The 13,171-nt window shown below is 42.1% G+C and overlaps 1 protein-coding gene across 1 annotated transcript in view; it reads left to right on the top strand.

Moving 5' to 3' along the window:
• Window positions 1-9,370, top strand: part of plpp4 (phospholipid phosphatase 4) — a 44,727-nt gene extending 35,357 nt beyond the window's left edge. The window contains exons 6-7 of the mRNA XM_086180329.1: window positions 6,135-6,305; window positions 8,860-9,370. Of these exons, the coding sequence (XP_086036455.1) occupies window positions 6,135-6,305; window positions 8,860-9,068 (380 nt within the window). The 3' untranslated portion in view covers window positions 9,069-9,370. The remainder of the gene's footprint in view (window positions 1-6,134; window positions 6,306-8,859) is intronic.
• Window positions 9,371-13,171: the final 3,801 nt, after the last annotated feature.

Here is a 13,171-nt window from a genome sequence, read left to right as displayed (position 1 = left end):
TCATGGTCCGAGGCAGATTTCAAAGGGATGTTTTTGTGTAATACTAAAGCAGCTCCACACACCTCTGCGTTAAAAAGGAAATGCTTTGAAGTGCTGCTGCGTCCCATAAGAAATGGCAGAGAGGGACACGGCATGCAGCACCGTGTATGGATTACATTCATCTGTGAGGCAGCCCTAATAGCCCCATGTTGTTGCGCTGTGAGAAAGAAAGTGATTGAGAGAGTGGTAAGATGGGGACTGAGGGAGCACCCACATGCCAGCTCATCTGGAGAGCAGAAGAAATCCAATTTCCTGTCTGTGTCCCTTCTCACCAGGACAGTGCTTGTTGGACCTTGCTTTAGCAGCGGCGCTTTAACCCACATCAATGTGGCAATAGCGTCAAGCAAATGATAAGAAAAAAAAATAAAAAGGGATTCAAAGTGGCATCTGGGTGTAATTCAACATCGTCTCTGGTTGGACTGAAACCTGAGACGTTGGCTGGGGGTAGAATAGCAACTTCACAATGTTAAATGATGTGTGCTGTACAGTAATGGTGGGTTTAGACCTAAATGACAAAAACCAAACATCCAAGGGCAAGTTGGAAATATCCTACTTTTCCTATACTTATCCTACACAGACCATTGCTCGCTAATGGCCAAGCAGGGACAGCTGACTTGCCCATCACTCACCAGTTGTCTCCGACCAGGCTTATGCCAAAAAATTGAATTGATTTTTAGACATCTACATTTTTATCCATCCATCCATGGGGCCAGGAGCCTATTCCTGCTGACACAGGGCGAGAAGTGGGGTTCACTCTGGACGGGTCACCAGTCCATCACACTGTCAGGAGCAATTAGGGGTTCAGTATCTTGCTCAAGGATACTTGGACATGGTCACCGGGGGAAGTGAGGCTCGAACCAGTGACCCATGGATTGGCCACGCCACCTCTGAACCACGCCGTTTCTATTCTCATCTAAAGAAATGGTAAAATACAGTATATATAAAGCATAGACGCCGAAGAACAGTCCCCATCAGGAAAACTCGAGGGGCAAATAAACACAAATGACCCTGCCACCAAACTCACGCAAATCAATCACAATACTTAAGAATGTGGCTGAGGTTTGGTCTCACAGCTCCTTTCACAGAATGATTTTGTCAGACAAAAAGGTTTCAACACTTGCCACAGCTGCTTTTCCTGTACTATTTGAAGAACTTAAACTGCAGTATTATTGCATTTTATTCTAGTTATTTCTTATTTAAGTGGTGCTTCACCCCAAAAAGTGATTTGCTTTTAAACCCTCACAAATACATGTTCTGAGATCCCAACGATGCATCACTTCTTTTTAACGCCAGAATACAGAAAGAGCCAGCCATGTATATTTCGCTTGGAGCTCATTGAGACTGTTGGCTAACAACAGCAAAACTGCCCAGAAGTTTCTGAATTTGAGTCAAAAAACAAGTTAGAAAACTGCCGTGATTGAGCGTGAGCCAGATGGTTCAACTGAATGCATCAGCTAGTTGCTCAGGTTTCCTGTGTGAAGATGTCTTGTCTCCCATAAAATGAAAAAGTTAAAGAAAAACAGTCTCCCACGAATGCAGTATGTCCTAAAGCAAGAAGTCTCCTCCTCCACCTCCTCGCTCATATTCGTCTCAGCATCGTCCTTCGGGCCTGTTAAGTCATTAGATATGATCAGTTAATATGCACATTTAAAAGCCAGCTGCCATCTTGAGCATCTCTGCCTAAATGATTCCTGAGAGACACACCTAATCACATCTTTAAATCTCCGCGACTCATCTTTTTACGTGCACAGATACGAAACCGTAGCTCGGCATGTCCATCATACCAGCGCAGTCTCTGGAGACGATCGCTCTTCTGCAAACACTGCACTCCTATATTTGCTATCACTCACCCAGGCACAATCCATTGTGTCCGAGGAGTTTGAGAAACAGCTTGTGTAGGAGTCCAGCTGCAATTATACAGTGCTAATAATGAGTTCCTGTTAGGCTGTTGTATGTTAATGGCTAGAACCGCCTCAGCGCCTAAGTGCCTGGTTAATATGCATCTCGTCTGGTGAAAAGCAGAGAGGTGTCCCACAAGTCCTTGCAGGAGTCAGAGGTCAAATCAGGAGAGAGGCAAGCGTGACTGCTAAGTGTGTGGTCAGACGCTTTGAAGACAAATATTTCAAGATGAATACAGGGTAGGAAAGAAAACATGTTGCTTTTATCAGTGATAAAAATGTGTTTTCTCTCCTTTCTATTTCATCTGGAAATTTGCATTAATTTTCCAACTTTTCTTAAAGAACATTACAAAGACACTTCAGTCTTGAGCGAGAATTCAAATTTTTGTGAAATGAAGACTTTTAAAAATGATTCATGACTGTTAATTAAGCCATTTCATCCGTTAGTCTGCTCTTAAACTGATACAAGTTGACAAACATTTTTTAGCAGAACAAACAAATGAATCACTTTTTTCATCAAAATGTAAGTCACATTGGCTCGAGATTAGATAAAACAGACAAGAATTAGAAACTAATTCTCACACAGCACCAAAAACATCAACATATGCACTAAAACTTCTAAACCCCTCCAGCAGTATAATCTTGTTTTCTGCTCCCCATCTATTCACTCTCCATGTTCCAGCTGATTTTTTGCCAAAATACAAATTAAAGTAAAACTTGAAGCTCCCCAAGGCAGCAAGCATATTTAAGATTGAGAGTCATGAAAATGTGTATTTATTATCAGTTTGTATGTTGCCTCGTCGTACACTCGACAGCTGACTTATTTATGGCGCATTGTTCAGATGCATACGTGAAATGTTCTCTTTTGCTCTGCCTTTTTATTGTCCCGCCATGTTTATAGAAATCACACCCCGTTTGTTTTGGAAAAGTGCAGTCAGACTCACGGATCTCGGTTCTCTTTCATTTTTGATCAAACCTTATTTGTTTGAAGACGAAAAAAGCAATCACGCTGCGCTCTTCACTCTCATTAGGCGTCAGTGTTTGTCTCGGAGGAATTTCTTTTTAAAGCTTTTGAAATGCAGGAAGCATTTTCAGTGTTGGAGTATTTGTTCCCTTTCCGTCCTCCTCTCTGTCCTTAGGTCTTGTGAGACTCCCGCTGCTTCTTGTGGTGCATCCTTCTGTCGTATTAGATATCAAGCACGACTGCTGACACTGCAGGGTCACTCCTCACGTGTAACGAGGCCCTGAGATACTTTAACTCCTTCCTCTGGCAGCAGCTCACTCCAAACATGGAAGGGACAGTTTGTTTTCCAGCAGAGAACCGTGGCCACCTTATTAGAGATGCTGACTCGCAACGTAACCCCTTCACACAGGGCTGCAACCCACCAGCGGGAGGTCACAGTTTGATGTGGCCAACAAAACCATATCATGGTCCTGAGGTCCCAAAATTGGAAGCTTGCGGTTTCCTCGCAGTTGCACCTGGAGATCCATGAAAATCATGAAGAGAGTCTGTGACCAGGAGCAGCCGTGGGTGATCCAGAGAACACTGAGAACATGTTTGACTGACCGTACTGTGAGCGTGTTGTCAACCTCTGGACTCCCATTCTGCTCCGTTGGCTTGAGAGGAGGACGTATTAGCAAGGAAGCTACAACCCATGGTGCTGGCGGGAAACACCAATACATCTCTTCAGGTGTTTCCTCACTGCACAGCACTAGCCGCTGCCCACTGGTACACGTTGGGGGTATATAGAGACCCCATACTCCCACGACACACCCAACAGCACATCAGCTCCACATAACCCATGTAGACTGGATGTGCATTCTCCCACAAACCCTCCAGAAGCTCTCTGAGGGTAAAGAGTTGGTCTACAGTTCCGCAGCCAAGATAGAATCTGCATGGTTCCTTTTGTAATCAGTTCTGTCACTCAACGTGAGGCAACCGTCTTGTTCCGCAGGGAGAACTCACAGTGGTGCTCAGCCGGGGACACTCGAGTACTTCCACACCCGCCTGATGCCTTGTATGTATGCAGAACCTTATGGCAACAAATATATGAACTTAGCTAATTATGCTCATTACAATTGTAGAAATACGGTTGTGGCTCTACGGTGTAGAAGACACACTACTGACTGTCCCCACTCATGCATTATGCATTTCACCGAGTCATTTCAATTAATGTAATCCTCTAACTGTTGACTGTGTCTCTAACCATGTAGTATTCAGTTTGTGAGAAATAAGGAATAAATCCTGCATCTCATTACTTTCCACTGACAGTCTTTCTTTGTTTGACACACAGCTGTGTGTTGTAGTGCTAAACCAGGCGATCAGCCAAAGTCATCAACAGTTCTCTCATATTTCGGTCAAAAAAATCACAACTTTTTATAATGTGTACCTGATAATATGATAATATATATAACCTGTAAAAGAGTATGTATGCTATCATGTATAATGTTGAAATATATAAATGAAAGTGCAAATCCACCCATCCATGTTCTTCCACTTATCCTGTTTAGGGTCACGGGGGGTGGGGGGGGTGGAGCCTATCCCTGCAGCTTTCAGGCATGAGGCGGGGTTCACCCTAGACGGGTCACCAGTCCATCACAGGGCCAACACATAGAGACAGAGAACCATTCACACTCACAGTCACACCTACGGTCAATTTAGAGTCTGGATTAACCCTCTAATTATCTAGAGTATCTTTACTGTAAGTATCCTAATTATCCCTCTTGATGTCTTCGGACTGCGGGAGGAAGCCGGAGTACCAGAGAGAACCCACGCAGACACAGGGAGAACATGCAGACTCACACAGAAAGATCCCGTGCCCAAGCGGGGGCTCAGACCAGGAACCTTCTTGCTGAGAGGCGACAGTGCTGACCACTGCACCACCGGGCCGCCTTAATGAAAGTGTCCAGTGTGGAAATTTTTACCCCCTCCCGCGCTATAACATTAAAATTATTGTGTTAGTGAGTGAGTGGTGGAGGATCAGCTCTGGAGAAAACTGTAAAATGTGAGATTTAGGATTTCAGTGAGTAAACTGAGCCAATGGTTTTTGGATAATTATGGATTATTTAGTTCTGTCTTTCCAAATGAGTAATGTTATTGTTTTGCCTATAGTAAAGCTATCAGAATTAATGATGTGGACTCCTGTGTGATTGGAAATGTAAGAGAGGTGATTCAGATGGGAGATGGATGAGTCTTGGGGGATGTTGCGGGTGAGGATCTTAGATACCGTGGTTGTGACTCCATGATGACATATGCAGGATATTACACACCAGAGAGAGACCATTCACATATTTATTACTGTCATATTTGATCATTTCCCTTCTTTCCTTATGGATGGATTTAACAGGCTGAATTCATCAATTTGATTAATATAGCCCTTAGTGAATTACAATCCCAAATATTGGTCCACTTTTAATCTATTGCGCTATTAAAAGGTTCCCATTGGTTAAATTTAATCTCATTATGTTAACAGCATGCTCTGTTGTCTGTGGCTAAGACTGTGTTGTTCCCCACAAGGGAACAATTTAATAACAAGGTGGAATTCTTTTACACTAATGCGCAAGGCCATTTTACCAAAGGCTTAAAAATGTGCTTCTCTGTCTGGACGTTTGCAAATGTGAGCAAGGACTTTGGTGTTTTTGGCACAGTAGGGAGCTGTGTGTTAACATTAAAAAAACAAAAAAAACAAAAAACATATATATATATGTATCTCAAGTCTCAGTTATCTAATGATTTCTGTTTAGATGTGGTAAGCCCTCCAGTGCTCACAGGGATGCTAGCTAGATGTAGACATCATAATAGAAGTACAGCGGCCTTTCCCAAACCAAGGGATCGGGTCCCACCATAGGTCATGGACTTGTTTCAGCTGCTGCAAGATGCAGTACATCTACAAATGTGAGGATACAGAGAGGCTAGAGTTGCTGTGATGTACTTGTGCAATGAAATACTGCAAATAATAACAAGCATTTTAAAACAATGATTTGTCGTGTTATTTATCAGACGGTTTGGGTACAGAACTGATTTCTCTTTTGGTTTGGGGAAATCATTAGAAGCTTGATATTTACAAGTCAGCGCTTTGGTCAAATTTTGTGCATTTTTTTCCTCTGCTTTACAAAAGAGTTTTCTCCACGTAGGCGAGTTTATTATCTGAATGTTGTATATAACACTGACTCTTCCTTTCTCTCTTCTCCTGTTAGTTGCTTTCTCTGGTCTGGGCTTCACTTCCTTCTACCTGGCGGGGAAGCTTCAGTGTTTTACTGATCGGGGTCGAGGCCGTAGCTGGCGTCTCTGTGCCATGGTGCTGCCCCTCTACAGTGCTATGATGATTGCATTGTCCCGGACTTGTGACTACAAGCACCACTGGCAAGGTGAGCCCACACAGCACCAACACAGGATGACCTATCGCACTGTGCTGCGTCCATGCTACCCACCCCGGAAGGTTTCAACTGATAACAATGACAGCAATTAATAGAAAAAGGATCCAAGTTGAATTTATGCAAAATAAAGGTTACAAAACTATTTATTTCATCACTCATATTCATTGAATGTAGTTTCATTCTATATTTTTTCTCTGGTCCTCCACACCCTCTGTGGTAGCTCTGTGCCCACCCCCCAGTTTAAGAACCAGTCAGCCCAATTGTCCCCTCTCCAAGTGGTTTCATTGAATCCCATCAAACATTTGAAGTCTTTTGTGCCCATTCCAATTTCCTTCTGGACAACTCTGTGTTTTCTGAAATCTCCCTTGGTTGGCGATGCTGCTGTATCAGGGGCCTCATTCAAATGAATGAGAGGGCTGTGTTTTTTTTTCCTTCAAGGTCTAAACTCGCCATTAATCATAATTAGTGTCAAATAAATGCTGTGTCATCTGTGTTACATTCCCAGTCAGTGTCAGCTTGAGATGCATTGCTGTTGGCACTTTTATAATCATTTTACAGATCGTTTATATGGCAAACTCTGACTGCTGCTCCTTTTAAACAGCTTCACTTGTGTAATTGCAGATATTTTTTAAGTCAGCGTGGCTGACAACTGAAGGAAAGGGTCAGGAATGTAAAAATAAATCACAATGGACAGGTAACCTGCATACGAGCTTCAAAAAATAAAGATTGTGTCTCATAAGGGTTGTGTTCTTTTACTGGCTCAGATGAGATGGAGGTAGCATTTAATTTAGCAGCCTGGGAAGAAAATTATAATTATAACTGGTGGGAGCCCAAGAGCAGGGAATACACGCACGTGTGGGAGAGAATGTGGTGTAATAGGATGGCAGCTTTGTCATATGGTGCTAATTAGCTTTAGAGAGTCATATGTTCCTGAGGAGCAAGGCAGCAGACCCGTAACAGTCTGCTCTTTTTATTCAGCGAAGACGAATTAACATCAAATGCACAGCGCTGTTCCTAAAATGCTGACCACTTCCTGAGTCCCCTCAGCTGTTTTTAGTTCTACACACTCTTTCCCATTCCTCTCCCCAGCAGATTGTCTGTAAGCAGCATGATGGTGTCGAACATTTAACTTGTGGGGTCCCAATCGGCACTGAGTGTAAACACAAGCTGGGAACCTCCATTAGCCTGACTGCTGAGCCGCGCTTGATGAATATGCCCCTTTACAATTAGTAGGTGCACTCTGTCTTTGGAAGGGCAGGCTGCCTTCCAATCACAATTTGCAAAGAGGCCACCGAAATAATATATTTCATGAAACCACAGGCTATTAGATTTATTTGACTGGAGCCGATTAAACATTTACACAGGAAGCTAATTCATTCTAATTCTGATGGTGGAAAATTGATGTTATATTACATTCACTTCACCCAAGGGGAGAAAATAAAGAGAGACCTATGGAAAAAATACAATTTTGTGATTGTAGAATGGCCACATGGCAAGTGAACCCTCGTTAAAAAAAAAAAAAAGTCACAGTTGCAAGAGGGAATTGTCATAAAGTATAAGGCTACTCATACAAGTTGAGACGAACAGGATGTGACCGACAGAGAAAACAAACTCGCAGGTGGGGGGAGACAAGGGGAAAGAAAGAGCTGATTGGACGGGCGACGCTAGGAACGGGCCGTGGCTGATCCAGAATTACTGTGCTAACCTTGTACTTTGTCAGGGAATCATTTTCATTGTGTCGTGACTGGATTCGCTGAAGATGAGGAAGGAAAGGGCTTGAGTGCAGAGAAGTACATGTCGGGAGCCCAGTATTTATACTGTATTTGTGAAAGCAACAAAACTATTGGTCGTTTTATTTTGTAATAGCAGAAAATGGTGTGATAACCCTGTTTTTGTCTTCATATTATCTTCTAATTTTATTCCAGTCTTTATTAACTAAAATAAATATGAACGATTGAATGTAATATTGGTTACAGGTTTTTATAAACTCAGCAGTAAAGATGTACAATAATTCAAAAGAACGTAATTTTAAAAGAAAGTGGACCTAACTCTCGTCCCTGCTTTGCTCCTGCTGTGTAGAATACCTGTTGTTGTGGTCACCATGAGGCCAAGCCTCCGCTTTAAATAACACAATCGATGAAACAGAACCATGTTGGAAACCCGAGCAGCATACTCTGCCTGTCAGCGCTGAAAAAACTTCATTTTGTCTATTCTGGGCTGTTGTGGATCAAACATGGCCTCTTTCATGTCCACTGATGAAAGCAGGATTTTTAATGTTAACTAATCAATAATAGACAAATGGAGTTTTGACCTGAATTTTCTACGTCAGCCGAGTACATCAGTTCATCACTTTGCCTTTCAGCTTACTTTCATCAGCCTCTCAACAAGTCACACCGGAGGAATTCTCCCCGGTACACTAGCACATCCAGTGGTGTTGCATTAATTGTGTTCATTTTGAGAGCAAGTGTAATTCTGCCTCCTCCACAAAGACTAAAATTAACTCCAGAAACATACCTTAAAATGTACGTGTGGTGTGACTTTACAGACGCCTTTGTTGGAGGAGTGATTGGGCTGCTGTTTGCATACATCTCGTACCGCCAGCACTACCCACCTTTCCTGCACGTGGACTGCCATCTACCTTACACCAGCCTGGCCGCCGCCGCTCACAAGCCCTCGCATTCCCAGGACGACCCGCAGCCAACTGACAATGCCACCACCCTCCCCCTGGAGGGTTTGACTGAAGGGCCAGTATGACTAGTGGCCACCATCGAGACTACCCCCCAACACCCTAACCAAGCCCCTGAGCCCGCCGCCTGTCCCCAGTGACTGGCTCTCGTATACATTCCAGTGGACAGTAACACACCCCGCCCATCTCCATACTGTTTAAACTCCGTCTCGATGGCGACCAATTTCTTTTGAGTGAGTTTTTATATCTGGCTCTTGTTCAGCAGCCATGAAAGCCTACGTTCAAAACCTTGATTATAGACGTCACCAGTGAGAGGGAGAAGGTCAAAACATGGAGAAAATATGTGAGAACTGGTGTTCAAAATGGTTTTGTGGGAAGATGAAAAAAAAAGATATATATATATATATATATATATATATATATATATATATATATATATATATATATATATATTGGATGCATTTTAGACAAAATATTCCTAAAATACATCCTAGTGTCAGTGGAGTGGAGGTGGATTACATTGTTGATGGGCCTATTTCTAATCCAACTACAGGAAATGTAGTTGGAAGGTTGTTTATCTATGTTGTGCTTTTAATGTTTGCTTGTTTAAAGGTGCTATATGTAAGTTTGCTTACCAGCTTGTGCCGGTCCATCCAGCAATTTGTTCCTCAAGAGGTGATATCAAGTCACTGTAGCACAAAGGAGCAGCAGAGCTACTCCGCTTTCCCTGTAGATGTCTGAAGTTCTCAGCCCATCTCTAGCCCCCCCCCCCGCCTATAAACAGGAAACTTATTTCAGCTGTTTGTTAGAAACAATGTCATTATTTGTTCCCGCTGATACCTTCACTCACGGCTTGTAAAGGTAGACGATTGCTTGATGTTGCTGACAGTGTTAAAATGCTTACTAAGTTATCATTTCTTTGTTATGTACAAAAGGATGAGGGCTCCCCCTCCCCAAACTTTCTCGTAATGTCCCCTTTCTGTTTGGAGTGTGGAGCATGAAATTGAAAGTTGTCCAAATTTTACACATAGTGTCTTTAATATTTGGAAACGAAAATGGACTAAAAGCTCAGAGAAAACGCCCAAAATGTCAAAGCAATTATGTTGAGTAAACAAATGTCAGAGATAAGAACTGAATAATAGTAATGACATGTTTAAGCACGTAGGCTGAGGACACAATGAGGGTCTGAAACTCAAGGACTGCCATGGGTTTAAACAGTGTCTAGTTTTAACAATTTATTCTGATTTTAAAATATATAACCGCAGCAGTGGTTTTGGTTGTCCCTGGCAACATAATGATACATTTACAAGCAACACAGTCTTGGAGAAAAGCACTGGTCCATGTCAAGGACAATTTTCTTGGTTTCCCGACCTGATTCTTACTTTTCCACCATATTTTATTGCCCCATTTTTCTCCATTCTCTTGTGCTTGTAACGTTTTCAAATGCAATCTAGCATAGCACCCCTCCTCTAATTATTCTTCCTTCTCCCCTTGTCACCATCTAACTTTATCTTTTTGCGCCCGTGTTTATTACGTCTACCCAGAGTTTGCAGAGGCACAAAACTGTAGCTCAATATGTGCAATCAATAAGAGGCAGGTGGGAATAGTGCGGTTGAAGCTTGTGTGGACAGGAACAAACTCCGGCCTGATCCTGCATTAATCTTCGTTAAGGGAGTTCAGCCTGCTGCTACTTATGAGGACATTAGAAGTGTATGAGGAACCCGGGGAACTGGCCAAACACTGCAAATGGCTCTCAGCCTCACAAATAGACAATCTTGAATTCAGGGGATGATGGGTCTGAAACCTGGACGGTGATTTTGATGTATTAATGGCCTCTTAATGTTTATTTAGTACGGATATATATTTTACATTAATTCCCATAAAGTAATGAAACAGGCACCAAAGACTTGCAGCTTTTCTGTGCTTGGATTCTATTCACTCCATTAGGCTGCGTCTACTGGAGATTGCAAGTCAATCACTGGCTCCCTGCCATCAAAAAAGCCACCTGATATGATGGACAATTTTGTTGCCTTGGTTACTACCTTTTTCCCTTTTGTTTGTTGTTGTGACATCAATGGAAAGGTGCAATTTTACTTTTACCTTCATGCTAACCATAATATACCATGAGGCACACACACACACACATATATATACATATATATATACACATACAAGTTTCCATGAGGGAAACAGGAAAAACACAATAATGTAATCAATTGCGTATCATTTGAGCCAAATATAGGAGGTTGTTTTGTCATTTCATTGTCTCACTGGGATGTTGCACACTCCTATTTTTTTTCCATTTGTCTGTCCACGTCATGAAAAGACCTTCTATATTTTTGTAGAAAGCATCAGCTCAAACAACCATGCCTTCAGGTGGTGTTTTTCATAATTCTGTACACCATTTGACTCCTGGCACAGAAATAGACCATGGAGACAATCCCTTCGAAATTATTTTAAACTTCATTCATTCTAAATTGCTAAAGGCATCAAGCTTCTTTCTCTAATGGAACCCACTGGCAGCCTCATCAACCTGCATGTGTGTGTTTGTGTGTGCGGCTTTTGACAAGGCCTATCTCGCACCGGTGCCATCCTAAATGTAAAGAAGAAACTGCCTTTCCTGGCATCCTCACCAGAGGGAAAAGGTGTTTGGCTCTGCACATCAGACTCTCTGACGGGACTTGACAAGAGTCTGGGACTCGACTGGGAACTTCACAAGGAGCTCCCCAGTTCCACAGAGTCTTTCAGCACAGGATATCTGTGAGTGTCAGGTTATAAATCTTGAGGATTTGGGATTCAGTGATTGTGACACAGATGCATTTGTTTGTACAGATCTGCATTTGCCTGATTTGGCAGCCCGATGTTTGTATTTTATCTTTTAGTTTTCTCCTTCTTGATGGCAGTGTGTGTTTTACGAATATCTGTGAGGGTGTTTTCGATTCATTTCTTCCTTAAATTCATTTGAAGATTTGTTTTAATTTGGTGCTATAGAAACATTTGTAGCAGTAGCTGTCACTTTTTCAAATATTAGATGTGCCGTTTTGAAAATAAACCAACAATTTTATACAGAGGAAAAAACAACAACACAAACACCCTTCTTTTCCAAATCAGATGCTAAAGGGCAATGAGTGCTTGCTGTTCCGTTTTTATTTTTCACTGACATTTCACCATCTCAAGGACTAAAGAGATTAAAAGAAAAAGAAACATCATCACTTCTAATGAATAGCTGTGTACAAGTCTTACGATTCTTTGTTCATGGCATGCCAGTTCCATTTGTGAGAAAAGACCGTTTTCTATGAATAAGCATGTCTGGCCTTGATAACTCATTGAGCTGTATTTTGCTGTTTATATACTTCATGTACCATGAAGGATTGTGTGAAATGTGTTCATTGAAGAAAACAAAGAAGCCTACACTCATGTATCTTGTTGAAGTGTGATTGTTCGAGCCTGTTTGTTGCTGAGAGGGCTATGAACTCTGTGCCAAACATGATCACAATTTGAAGATGTGTAGATTTAAAATGTGACAATAAAGGTTTAGAATATTAACAACGTATGAAGAAAATGTCAGTGTATTTTTATTTTCTCAAGTAGTGAGGTGATCCACCTGTCTCTAACGTACTGACCTAACATGCTGCAGGGGTTGATAGAAAGACCCTGGAATTGCTGCGTTCAAAGTTAAAGGTACGTCAAATTTGACCTCAAAGGCCAAGCAATGAGAAAGCAGCTGTTATACGTAGCCAGCAGCATTCGTGAGGGCGAGGTTCTAGAAGCGAGCAGCAGTCAAGGAGGGGAAAAAAACCACAAAGTTTTCACAAACTGCGAAGTGAAATGTAAGGGTTCATAAAAGTTTATCAAAGAACATTTATGAATAACCCTTAATTGAAATCAAATGTTGCATGACATCCTGGCAGCTCTCTCACTCAGCTAGCATGATGCTTATGGTGGTAGTTGTGAGTGTTGCTGGGTTTTCTGCAGGTTCTGTGTACGTGTTGTCGCAGTTTCTGAGGAGGTGGAAGTGGTACGTTCATCATAAAGCGAAGGGGGCCTGTGTCCACCACAGCTTTTTATTTGAACTGAAAACAACAGAAACTATTCTGAAAGTAACCAGCTGGGAGTGTTTGAGAGCATTTATGATACGTATGGCTATCTGAAGAAATATCAGCACGGGGGA

Source organism: Aulostomus chinensis, chromosome 16 (assembly GCF_037954235.1).
Source record: "Aulostomus chinensis isolate RoL2024-O1b breed Wild chromosome 16, RoL_Achi_v1.0, whole genome shotgun sequence".
Lineage (NCBI taxonomy): Eukaryota > Metazoa > Chordata > Actinopteri > Syngnathiformes > Aulostomidae > Aulostomus > Aulostomus chinensis.
This window is presented reverse-complemented; position numbering and strand designations above follow the sequence as displayed.